The sequence below is a fragment of the Cebus imitator genome, unplaced genomic scaffold, assembly GCF_001604975.1.
Source record: "Cebus imitator isolate Cc_AM_T3 unplaced genomic scaffold, Cebus_imitator-1.0 Scaffold237, whole genome shotgun sequence".
NCBI classification, from domain to species: domain Eukaryota; kingdom Metazoa; phylum Chordata; class Mammalia; order Primates; family Cebidae; genus Cebus; species Cebus imitator.
Window position 1 is genome coordinate 3,756,366 of NW_016107552.1, and position 12,566 is coordinate 3,768,931.

The 12,566-nt window shown below is 57.6% G+C and overlaps 1 protein-coding gene across 6 annotated transcripts in view; it reads left to right on the forward strand.

Moving 5' to 3' along the window:
• CABIN1 (calcineurin binding protein 1) overlaps nt 1-12,566 on the forward strand; it is a 158,821-nt gene that overhangs the window by 136,845 nt on the left and 9,410 nt on the right. For all 6 annotated transcript variants that reach the window (XM_017498113.1, XM_037727702.1, XM_017498114.2 and 3 more), the window contains 4 exons: nt 5,422-5,585; nt 6,567-6,663; nt 7,687-8,355; nt 9,792-9,866. In XM_017498113.1, the coding sequence (XP_017353602.1) occupies nt 5,422-5,585; nt 6,567-6,663; nt 7,687-8,355; nt 9,792-9,866 (1,005 nt within the window). The remainder of the gene's footprint in view (nt 1-5,421; nt 5,586-6,566; nt 6,664-7,686; nt 8,356-9,791; nt 9,867-12,566) is intronic.

Consider the following 12,566-nt stretch of genomic DNA (forward strand, 5'->3'; position numbering starts at 1 on the left):
GAAGGGGACAAGATATTTTCCTGCCCTCTTGGGAATCAGAGTTACTTTAGGGCTACATCAAGGGCAAAGGGATATGGAGGCCAGGATTTGTGGTTTTGACCTGGAATACTACTTTTCTGGGCAGTCTACAGGCAGGACCCAGGGGCCTGTGTCCCTGTCTGTCCTGACTCTCTGCCTGTGGGCTTTTCTTCCCCCCAGGGGCTTCAGGAGTTCTCTGAGATTTCATCTTGCCTCATAGGTCATGAGCCCCCAGGAAGCCAGGCTCTCCTCAAAGGCCTTGAGGTACAGGTGTGAGCCAGAGAGATGCAGCTCTCCTGCCTACTCCACCATCTGCTCCACCATAGGCAGTTCAGAGTCCAGGGGGCTGTGGCAGGGCAGCTGTTCCATCCAAGACTCAGGCCCTTGAAACTGGCTGCAGATGTCGGAAGCTAAGGGCAACCCTGCAGGCAGGACCTGACCAGGCTGGGCCAAGCTCAAGAAGGCTGCAAGCAGACTCAGGCTAGTTTGGATTGGACAATCTGCACGAGCTGGAGAGGAAAGAGACTGCTGTATGAAGCAGATGACCACCTGCCCAGCTGCATGCCTGCTCCCTTGTTAGGCCAGGTGCCCTGGGTCTCCCAGATGGCTGCTGGCACCTCTCTGTGTGTTCCCTCCTCAGCACGTCTGTGCAGCGCCAAGGCAGCTCCTTCACAGCTATTCCGGGTACTGCCAAGTATGGTTCCTTCCTCTTCTGACCTCTTGCTTGAGCCTCACCTGGCATCTCAGCTGGGCATGGCCCTGGGAATGCCAGAATGGGGCAGGGGGTTGCCTCTGAATCCTTTGGGTGTGGCAGCAGTGGACAGCTGGAAAGGCCAGCTGAGAGCTTGCTTAGAGGCCATTTCCTGCAGCATTGCCCAAGGGACTTAATTATGACACCCTGAGGCACCCATGGTGCTGATGGAAGACACTGGCCACCTGCCAGCCACCCCATTCACCAGCAGGTATTCCAGTGGCAGCCTGCCCCTGCCATGGGCTTTTCCAATGTTAAGAGCCACCTTTTCAAAACTGAGGTGATTTGGCAAAACTACATTCTCCATGCTTCCATTTCTACATCTGTAAAACAAGGACGCTGCCGATTTCTTGTTCCTCTGAGTGTAAAGCGGGGCTGTAGGAAGAGACTTGAGGTGGACAAGTATTGCCCCTGAGTCCTGGTCCCACTTTGCATCAGTAGGAAGCCTTGGCAGGTCACCTGAACTCAGTTTCCCTCTCTGGAAAATGAGGGGTAAGCTGATTACATACTCAGGCTGTCCCTCCCAGTGTCAACATAGGATGAATCTCTGTGTCCCTACTCAGCCCACACTTGACCCTCATCCACTCTGTGACAAGCTCATGCCTTGGGTCTGAATGCTGTTCAGACTGGCCTGTGCCTCTTGCTCACCCGTCTTTCCTGCCTTGGAATTTCCAGGGGCACTTGTTTTCCTGAAGAGCCTTTGTTTGTGCCCTTGAAGTGGAGGAAGCTCTAGAAAGAGTCATGACTAAAAGGTGGGGTCCACGAAGGTGACAGGACTGGGAACCCTCAGCCCAGGGAGTCTCAAAGCAGCCTTGGGCTGTGCTACTAAAAATGGCCCAAGCAGTGACCCAGCAGCAGGCAGTGGGGTTTCCTGTAAACCAGAACTGTGTTTGAATCTGTGGCCTCAGGCTGTCGAGCTCAGGGTTGGCCCTGGCTGAGTGAAAAGGCTGTGTCCGGCAGAAAAGAGAACGGGTGCCCCTCCAGGAGTAAGCTCCCCCGAGACCACAGTGTGCTGGAGACAGCATGAGCCGTGGACCGGGAGTAGCAGTGTTTTATACCTTCAGGAACATCTGTCACCTCTAAGTGGTACCCCCTGCCAAGATCGCACGGTCCCCAGGCACTACCCTGCTTCCCAGCCCCCTCATAAATGAATGGACAGGGCAAGAGCACAGGCTGGCCCAGCAGCTCCCCACCACCTCCACTTAACCAGCTCTCGGTTCCCCTGGGAAAGCCTTTCTGGGCTCCCAAATCACAGCAGTCATGCCCTCCTTCTGTGGACCCCTAGGCTCACCCTACCTCAGCATTTGAAGCTCTGTTTCCTCAAGAGCAGTGGGAGGACAACCAAGTCTTAAGGCTATAGGCGGGGTTTGGTAACTTGTATCAAGCACTCAGCTTAGTCTGGGGCTCCATAAATTATTCAGATTGTTAAAGTCAGGCTCTGTGACCTCATCTGCCAGGCATTCTGAAGGTTTGGGGGATTGACTGAGATGCTTGGTGCAGAGGGGGAGCTTTCAGCACAATCTCAGTGTTTTTAAGTGCTTGGAGGCTGCTGGTGTGCACTTCCAGCTGCCCTCAACTCTAAGCAAACATTATCCCAGCCACTCTGGCCACCAGGGAACCCAGCCCTGGTGACCCAGGGCCCAGGAATCAAGTGGGGCAAATCTGAAGACAGCATGTGTGCCTGTGGAGCTGGGAGACACAAGTCAGGGGGTACGGCCAGAGCAGCGGGACCTGGGACTGAGGGAGAACTAGGAGAGGGCCAGAGGATACCCTCCTCATGGGGTTCCTGCTTCTAGCTGCTACCCCTGGTCCCTGCCCATCTGTGATCCTGCCTCTGCCTTTCCCTCGGATGCTATGGGGGTGTTAACCTAGTGCTGGCTCCCTCCACCTGCCCTCAGGCAGGCCTCCTCCTGGTCACTGCTGTCCATGCCCTTCTTGTCTGGCCCTGGCTTAGCTTCCCCCTGGCTCACCCCGGCACATTCCCCACACCCTCCCTGAGGCCCAAACATGTGCCCCCTGGGCCAAATGCAGTGGGTCTTCTGCTGCTGCAGTTGGAAACTGGCCATGCCCCTTCCCCCTGTGTGGGTCATGGTGAGGAAGACCAGGTAAAGCAACGGCCATCCCTTCCACCTGTCCCACCCCAGGAGACCCTTCTCAGTACCCTGGCTCTCTAGAACTTCATAACCCTCCACAGGCCCAGTGTTAGAGGAACAGAAGAGGTAGAGGGCTGCTGTGGCTGCTGCCCCCGAGGGGAACTGCCGTGTCCAGATCATCCTGGGGCTGCTGGTGTCATCCTTCTCATTGGGTCTCTGGCTGCAAACACAGAAGCCCAGCTCTACCTGGTGTATGCAGAAAGCCAGTTGGTTTACTACCACCCAGCTGCTCATGACTCTGCCTGGTGGCTTCCTTCTTCAGACCAGCTTTCTCTGGAGGCCAGCCTCATGGCCACAGGAAGACTCCCCACCCTTCGGGGCATATGTCCATCTACATACCACCGCATGCCACAGAGAAGAAGGGGTATTCCCAAAGACTCTCAATAGGAGGGGAAGCCAGGCTGGGATCCTGGGGCCCACCTGCTGGCTGAATTCCTATGGCTGGCGGGTAGGTCTCAGGCCCTGCTAAGCAGGCAAGGGGGCCAACCCTGGGGGTAGGGAAAGGACAAGCCTGTTACAGAAGAGGGGGCTTTTGGGAATGGTGCCCAGTACATGATATATAAAAACAGGAGCCCCCATACTGGGGCATGTGAATGAAGATACAGTGAAGAGATGAACAAGGACACACTAGCCAGCCTGACCCTGCCGGGGAAACGTGCCCTTCAGCACACTATTACCAGGAAAAGGCCAAGCAAGATGCCAAAATGAAACCAGAGCACATGCAAATGTAAAATGCTGCCTTTCAAGCCTCTCAGGGCTGGCTGGGAAAGTTTTGAGAGTCACGATAGCGTGGGGGTGGCCAAGCGGGTGGCATCATCTGTGGTTCCCTTCTGCTTTTCCATGGACTCACTGCCTAATTTGTTTGGTCTTCCATCCTTTCTGAAATCAGCGGTATTATGTTACAAAAGGAAACGGAAGGGAGATGGGGATCCAAATTGCGCTGGCGTGTGTGATGCAAACTAGACCCGTCCTCATGGGTGTGTCTGTTGGTGTCTGGGTGCCCCGGGAGGTGCAGGGATAGGAGGGTCTTCAGCAGGACGCACTGCTGCAGTAGATGGATACCCAGGAGACAGTGTCTGCCCACTCTGGCACCTACTGTAAACAGACCCTGCCTGTTGGAAAGCAGGTGTCTTCATAAGCTGCTGCAGGAACCACGAATGCATGGTAGGAAGATGCAGCGTTGATGTTTGCCACCCTAAGTGTGGATAGCTGCAGCACCCTAGTTTTGTCCTTTTCAGGCACTGCCAGAAGGTAGAAGGTGGCTGCCGGCCTCCAAACAGTCCCCCACCCTGCAGGTGGACCCTCCATGTCACAACGGGAGCCAGTGTAGAGGCCACAAGGGCTCGAAGCTGCAAGTTTTAAGCTCTTCTCAGGCCTTAACAGATCAGGGCAGAAGGTGCCTGGCTTCCCTCCCAGGACTGCTAGAGCAGGGTGGGCCCACACCTGTGGACAGATACTGTGGACAATCAGCAAGGACCCATGGGGACAGGGTCCTGAAAGGGGCACCACGTAGACATCCTGCAGTGGTCCCTGTGTCCAGTGGCCCAGGTCCCCAGAACCCTGTACTGCAGCATGATGTGTGCCAGGCCCCATGCCAAGGAGAAGGCAGTGTCACTCATAACCTTGGTCCATTCTGGGCATTAGTTTCTCCAGCAGATTGGCTGCAAGGTCCCATCTGGGAGCCTGTCAACTTATTTCAGGCCCCTAAGGTCCCACCCCAGAGTTGGGCCTCCTTAATGCCTGTTCCTTCTCATCACTCACTCCCTCCACCATCTGTGCTTTCCACACACCCTGCCTGGACCCCAAGTAGGTTTCAGATGCCATGCTGGTCACTAGGACACTGCAGGGAACTAGACTCTGGAGCTAGTGATAGGTAGGGTGTGCCCAGTGCCGCAGCAGGTAAAGTGGGGGCCACGGGAGATGATGGGGGGGCAGTTCCCCAAAGCCAACTTTGCCCTGGCTAAGCCTTCATAGAGGAGTGGTGCAGGATGGCAAGTGGGAAGAGGTAGGGGGACCCCGGCATCTCAGAAGCTGCAGATGATTCTCTGGGCACTGCTGAAGGGAGTGGGTGAGGGTGGAGCCTTGCCAGAGCTTCCCTGTAGCCTGCTTTGACTTAGCAGTTCCACCTCTAACAAGTGGTCCTGTGGCTGGGTAAGCACCTGTGCAGGGAAGTGTACACACTGGGCCTCTCACTGTGTCTTCACATTTGATCAGGCTCCACCTAAGTGCATCCCATAGGGGACAGGTCCCGCAAACATATGAGAGGCAACCATACAAAAGTGGAGGCTGTAGAGCAGTGGGCATATCAATCATTTGCTGCCACTTAGGAGGAGGAAATAGGTAAGGGTGGGGATACACTTCTGTCCTCCTTGAGACAGTGAGAGGGTCCAAGAAGCCCCTGGATGGACACATCCCCTTTGGCACTGTGGCAGGTTCCAGAGGACACCAGACAGGATGTCCCCAAGACTCTTGCCTCAACCTGTGCCATCCATCCCACAGGGCATCTGGCGGATACCCGTGGACGAGATCGACCGGCCGGGCAGCTTCGCCTGGCACATGAACCGCTCCATCGTGCTGCTGCTCAAGGTGCTGGCCCAGCTGCGGGACCACAGCACCCTGCTGAAGGTGTCCTCCATGCTTCAGCGGACCCCAGACCAGGGCAAGTGAGTGCAGCCACTTTGGACACAGCCTAGCATGCTGTGTGGGTCAGGGGCACACCCACTCCAGGCAGCCTCTCCACTGCTATGGCCCAGCTGTGAGGCCTACTGTCTGGGAGCCTGGATCAGCCCTTCATCACCTCAGGGTCCTCTCTGTCCCAGTGTCTAGAACCTAAACAATACCTCCTGCCCCCAGGCACCCTGGGGCAGACACAGGCTGTCATCACTGATCCTGGTTTTGGGTTGAGACTCTGGACAACCCAGGCTTTTCTTTCCTCCTGCTTCCCCCAACTCAGGGTTATCTGGGTGCTATCAGGTTGTAAGGAAAACAGATGTTCAGAAGATGGCTGGGGAACCCCCAGACAAAGGCCAGTAACAGTGGGCTGAGCGACAGGAGTGCCCAGGCCTTAATGGTAAACAGAGAGCCCTCTGCCAGAAAGGGCAGGACAGACAGCAGAGCCATCTGTTGCAGCTGTCATTTACGGGGGGTGTTGGGGGGTCCTGGAAGAGATGCAGCTCAGTTGTAGATAGGCCTGACCTGGAGGCTTCACCCCATCAGCTGGGCTGAGCCCCCTCCCATGCCTGCACTGCCTCACCCTCTGGCTGTCTCACTTACCTACCTCGTGCCAGACGGTGTGCCAGGAGTTCAGGGGCCTCCAGCTGGGGCCTGGGGCACCCTGCAGCCATGCTTGAGGAAGCAGCGGTAGGCCTTCCCCAGCTGTCACTGAGCCCAGCACACAGGGTGGACCCACTGCAGAGGGCCCAAGGGCAGCAGGCTGGTGCCAGGTCAGAGGCCTACTGGCTCTGTGGGTAGAGGGAGCTCAGGAGGCTTCTAGGGGAGCAGCCCCAACAGGTGGGCAGTAGGGACACTGAGGAACCAACCTCAAGGCATCCCCAAGGCAGGCATGGGCAACAGCCACCATCCAGCAGTGCTGTGTGGTGTCAGATGCTCTCCCGTCCTCTCTGACTACCCCTGTATGACTGCAGGAAGTATCTACGAGATGCTGACCGCCAGGTCCTGGCACAGCGGGCCTTCATCCTCACTGTGAAGGTGCTGGAGGACACACTGAGCGAGCTCGCAGAGGTATGCCACCTGCATCCACCTCTCCTCCACGGCCCGTGAATACGCTCCCAAGCTCATCCCAGGTGGTGGGCCCAATCCCACCGTTTGCACACACCTAAGCAGGATGTGCTGAGGATCCCCATCCGTGAGGTAGCACCCATCCTGCCTCCTCCTAGGAAGGGAAGGTCAGCCGTGGTAATGAATGCACGTGAATTCAGTGAGGCATGGATGCACTTGGTGATTAGTAAGAGACATAGTGACTTCACAAAACTGAGCTCCCCAAAGGCGTGCATCACCCAGGGCAGGGTCCCAAGCCCTCTCCCTAGCAGGCTGATAAGGCCTGCGAGAACACTGTGTGCGTGCATCGTCCCTTTTCAGCCTCGAGGCAGGTGCAGCAGTGCCTCCTTCTCACAGCTGAGCACCTAGAGGAGGCCAGGGAGGTTAAGTAGCCAGCCTAGCTGGTGGGGCTGTTGGGAGTTGAGCCAGGACTGCCTCCAGAGCTTATACCTGGTAGGGCTGGCTGTGACTCGGTGCAGGGGATCAGGTTGGCATCCCGAGCCTGTTGGGGAGGAGTCCTTGCCAGCCAGCCGCCAACCGCAGGCCTCGTGCATTAGGGGACAGGAAGACTTGGCTCTGCAGCAAACATGCTTGGTGGCCCTGGACAGGTCCCCTCCCATAAAATACCCAGAGCTGCCCAGAGTTCACATCATGGAGTCGAAGAAGAGCTGGACAATACTGCCCCAACTCAGCCCAGGCCTGTTATTCAGGAGCAGCACCACCTCCAGAGTCCCATCAGCCCCTTGCTACCTGGGAGTGTGGTAGGGCAGCCAGAGGTACAGAGAAGGGACGGCTCTTCTCATGCAGGCCTCTGGGCCCAGTGTTATTCTCTGATAACTGGGACACAGCCCTGGCCAGCTAGCAGATATCCAGAGCCAGACAGATGTCAGGTGGGAGAGGCCCAGGATGGGCACACCAGTGCCCAGAGGTGATTCATTGCAGTGGAGACACCAGCGACACAGCATCTTGCCTTTGGTTTCTTTGTAGGGGTCAGAACGCCCAGGGCCCAAGGTCTGTGGCCTCCCTGGAGCCAGGATGACCACCGATGTCTCACACAAGGCCAGTCCTGAGGATGGCCAGGAGGGCCTCCCCCAGCCGAAGAAGCCCCCTCTGACTGATGGTTCAGGGCCAGGCCCCGAGCCAGGGGGCAAAGTGGGCCTTCTCAACCACCGGCCTGTGGCCATGGACGCAGGAGACAGTGCAGACCAAAGTGGGGAGCGAAAGGACAAGGAGAGCCCCCGGTCAGGGCCCACTGAGCCCATGGACACAGGCGAGGCCACTATTCGCCACTCAGACTTGGAGCGGACAACACCCTTGCTGCCAGGTCGCCCCCCGAGGGACCGGGGCACTGAGAGCCGGCCCACTGAGCTGTCCCTGGAGGAGCTGAGCATCAGTGCCCGGCAGCAGCCCACCCTGCTCACCCCAGCCCAGCCAGCCCCTGCTCCTGCCACCACCATGGGGACCAGAGGGGATGGCCACCCTGAGGAGCCGCTCCCCCGGCTCAGCCGCAAGAGGAAGCTCCTGGAGGACACAGAGTCTGGCAAGACACTTCTGCTGGACGCCTACCGTGTGTGGCAGCAGGGCCAGAAGGGCATGGCCTATGACCTGGGCCGTGTGGAGAGGATCATGTCGGAGACCTACATGCTTATCAAGCAGGTGGGCGGTGGGCAGAGGCCTGAGGGCACTTGTCTGCTGGCAGCACCCCCACTCTGGCCTTTCTGTTTTCAAGGAGGGTCGTCCCAGGCCTGCCCTTGGGGTGGGTTTAGGTGTTGTTCCCACCCCATCCCCACTGTTCACTTTCTGCAGTGAGCTTTAAAAAGTTGATATTCAGGCCAGGCACGGTGGCTTCATGCCTGTAATCCCAGCACTTTGGGAGGCCGAGGCGGGTGGATCACGAGGTCAAGGGATCGAGGCCATCCTGGTCAATAAGGTGAAACCCCGTCTCTACTAAAAATACGAAAATTAGCTGGGCATGGTGGCGCGTGCCTATAGTCCCTGCTACTGGGGAGGCTGAGGCAGGAGAATTGTTTGAACCCAGAAGGCAGAGGTTGTGGTGAGCTGAGATCGCGCCATTGCGCTCCAGCCTGGGTAACGAGCGAAACTCCGTCTCAAAAAAAAAAGTTGATATTCAACCTGGAAGAAAGTGAGAACCCATCACAGAAACCTCATTACACCAGCACAGGGAGTCTGGACCACTGCTCCCACTGCTGCGGCGGGCCTCTGGGCACATCTTAGGGCATTTCTATCAAGACTTCTGTGGCTCTCATTTAAAGATGGCTGCAGTGCCCTGAGTGTGACCAGAGATGCCTTTCTTATTTTGCTTTCTTTTTTAAAAAAGATTTTATTTTAATATATCAGGCACTTTCCTTTTTCTCCATTTAAAATTATTCCGATAGGAAGAATCTTCAAAATTTAGTGACTGGCTGAAATGGGATGACCGTCCCTGACAGTTTTTCCCCTAAACGTGTCGGTTTGCAATGCACCCCCCACATCTGCCCCATATCATATGTACCTTGGGCACTGAATCTCTGGACGCACTCAACACAGCATGGGGCTCTCACCGTCAGGTCTGGAATTCCGAATGGCCTCTCCCACTCTGATCACAGCCCTCCATCCTGCCCACTTAAGGGGCACGTTCTAGCTTAGGAGACTCCCCTCATCCCCTAGCCACTGGGCCTCAGCCGAATTCGAAGGCTTGGTTGGGGCCCTGAGTCTGCCTGCCAGCTTCAGCTTGTGAGGATGTAAGTAACTCAGCCATAGAAATGAACTTGGTATGGCCAGATGGGCTCAGAGGAATAGCTGGGTTCAGTCCTGGCCCCAGTAACTGGTGCTGTGGGACCTGTGCAGGCACCGCCACCTGAACATTGGACAGGCACCTTCCCCTGCTACCCGTGAAGAGTTGGGAGGTGGGGTCTGGGTGTGGACAGCAGTGGGGACAGCTGGCGATTCAGCAGAGTCTGGGGTGGTCGTGGGCACCTGAGCCACAGGGCATGCCCCCTGCACAGGCTGGTCTGCTACCTACACAGACAGGGCTCTGGGGAAGCCAGCCACAATGGCCTGGGTCCCCTGATCTCGGGCATCTCCCTGTTAAGGTGGATGAGGAGGCTGCGCTGGAGCAGGCTGTGAAGTTCTGCCAGGTCCACCTCGGGGCTGCCGCCCAGAGACAGGTAAGCCCAACTTCGCCTGTGCCAGTCTCATCTTGCAGAGCCTGCCCCACGTCAAGGCCCCACGATGCAGACTGAGAAGCAGGTTCACTCTTGGAACTGTTCTTGTGGTCAGCTTGGGCCAAGGGGAGATGAGCAGGGGGTAGCTGAGCCTCCAGCCCATGGCCATGGTGGGCAGGGCCTTGGACAGGCCCCAGACTCCAGCTCAGACATGCTGAGGAGCCCCCTTACCTCAGCTACCTTTTCTGTAACAAGGAAGATGGTCCCTAGTCAGCTGACCTCACCTGGGAACACCATTCTATTTGGGACAGAAGTGGAAGAAGTGATGTTAGAGCCAGGCTGGTTAGGAGCCAAGTGGCTAGGAGGGGAGGCAGAGATGCAGCCTGTACAGGGGCCCCCAAGGGGAAGGCATGTAGCGGGCAAGGTGTCCTAAGAGGGTAGGCAGGAGTCCTGGAGTTTATTGAGCAGGGAGGAAGCAAGGCAGCCACGCTTCTGAGTGGGGAGGATGGGGGCCAGGCCATGGTCAGGGGGTCCAAGATATGGCAGGGGGTGGGGAGTGGGAGAGGCCCCTCCTGGCAGGACCCCAAGCCAGGGTCGAGATTGGATTTGTGTTGAGTCTGAGACTCTTCCAAGAGAGAGAGGCCAAGTGGTCAGGAAGGTCAGGGGCCCCCACCTGGAGGGACAGTACAGGCCAGAGACCTGGGGTAAGTGTCCCTGAAGCCATCAGAAGCCAGGAGAGGGCACAGGCAGGGCCAAAGACCTTGGCCTGGTCACAGGCACAGGGAAGAGACTTGGGCAGATCAGGGCAATAGCCAGGAAGGAGAGTGTTCCCAGGGGCCAGCTGGTCAGCAAGGCCAGGGCAGTGAGGATGGGGGCCCGATAGATACGGGGATCCAGGGGCCAGGACTGTTTATGAAGAGTGATGAGGCTGGAAAGGGCTTGAGCAGGAGCAAGTAAGGGGCTGGATCTGGAGGAGAGAAGTCTCTGTGGGAGAGGCCTAGCTTGAGGGAAGGCCAGTGGGCAGGGTCTGGCTATGAGGAGGGGTCTCAATGACCGAAGAGGTGGGAGGGGTGGGATCGCAGCTCAATGAAATGATGTGGTAGGGAGGGCAGGTGTGGCAGGCAGAGAGAGTAGATGTCTCTATCTAAAACGTAAGCCTCCAGGTCTTATGTTTAGGCGGTTTGCCATTTGAGTAGGCGCAGGCCAAAGGGGTAGGTGGCTTGCCATTTGAGTAGGTGCAGCCTCTTGTCCCCAGGGGTAGCCCGATGCCCCCAGTAGCCTCGCCCCAGTTCCCCTTGTTCCAGGTCTAGCAGAGGGCTGGTAGCTGCCCTTGGGGTCCAGACAGGCTTCCTCTCAGTGGAATGGGGCCTCGGACCCCCACCGCCTGCCTAGGCTATAGGTCTGAGGAAGCCCAGGAGGTTCAGCTTTGACCAAGCAGGCTGTGGGCCAGATGGGACATGCTGATGGGAATGGGTGAGCTTGGTCCCCGCTAAGGGCCAGAGTCCTTGGCAGGGAGTGCCCCAACCCCCAGCAGTCCCCACAACTTCATTATTGTCCAGGTGAGCAGAGTACACAGCACAGCCACCTGGGCTGCAGTGCTAGGCCCAGGCCCAGGCCCACCAGGGTACCCCTGCCTCCTCCACTGATCCAGTTGGGGCAGGTAGACATGTGAGTGGTGACCACTCCTGAGAGGAGGGCTGTTTCTGCTTTTGACATCCTTAAAAGGTAGACCCACACAGGAAACCCCCCACAACCCCACACCATAGCCTGAGAAAAAAGGGGTACTGAGGTGGCAGGAGCCAGGGCAAGGCCAGGCCCCATTTTGCTGAGGTACATGACTATCAGGGCCCCTGAGGGCTCGCTGGGCAGAGGTTCCTGTGAGAGACCTCGGAAAACACAGGCTGGGTTATGGGGCTGGCCAGAGCCAGGGGACCCAGGTCTTTACCTTTCAGGTTGCCTGCTGCTGGGCGATGATAGGCCAGGCTCCAGCAGTCCCCTCCCAGGATGTGGAGGGGAGTGGAAGGAAGGAGGCCTTAACAACGCTCAGACCTGCCTGCCTGCTTCTTAGACCCTGGTGTGGTAGGGGCACCTTGGTATCTGCCCCGGGCCCTCTCCTTGCATTTCCCACCTAGGACTCTTACCCTGGGCCCAGAGAAGATGCCACTGTGGGGGCTGGCTGCCATCCTCTGGTTCTCTCCTCCCTCAAGCCCAATCTTGGAGGCCATTTTCTGCCATCTGAGCCCACTGCTCCCGCTCCTCAGGGAGTGTCCATTTTGCTCACGGCATGTCCCGGTTGCCATGGCAGCCCTGAACCCGCCTGGAGGGTGCTCTGGATGTAATTAGAGGCTCAGTGCCCACGGCTGAGGCCCACTCCTGAGCAAGGACAGGGACACTGTACTCACCTTTCCCCAGCATGTCTGCTCATGCTGCCAGCTAAGCTGCTACGATACCACCGGCACCGCTGCAGGCCCATGGGGCCCGAGAGACAGGTCTGTCCTCCTGCCCCACCTCCCACAGAATGGGCTGCCCACAGCACAAGGCTGGGCCCCAGAGCACCGGCCTGGGGCTCATCCCAGACACCCAGTACCTGGCAGAGTCCACAGGGGCCTGTCCTGAACCATATGGAACTAGGGAAGAGGGTGTTTTAGCCTGACAAATGTCAGAAGACACAAAGTCATCAGTGGAAGTAAACTGCCTCCTACA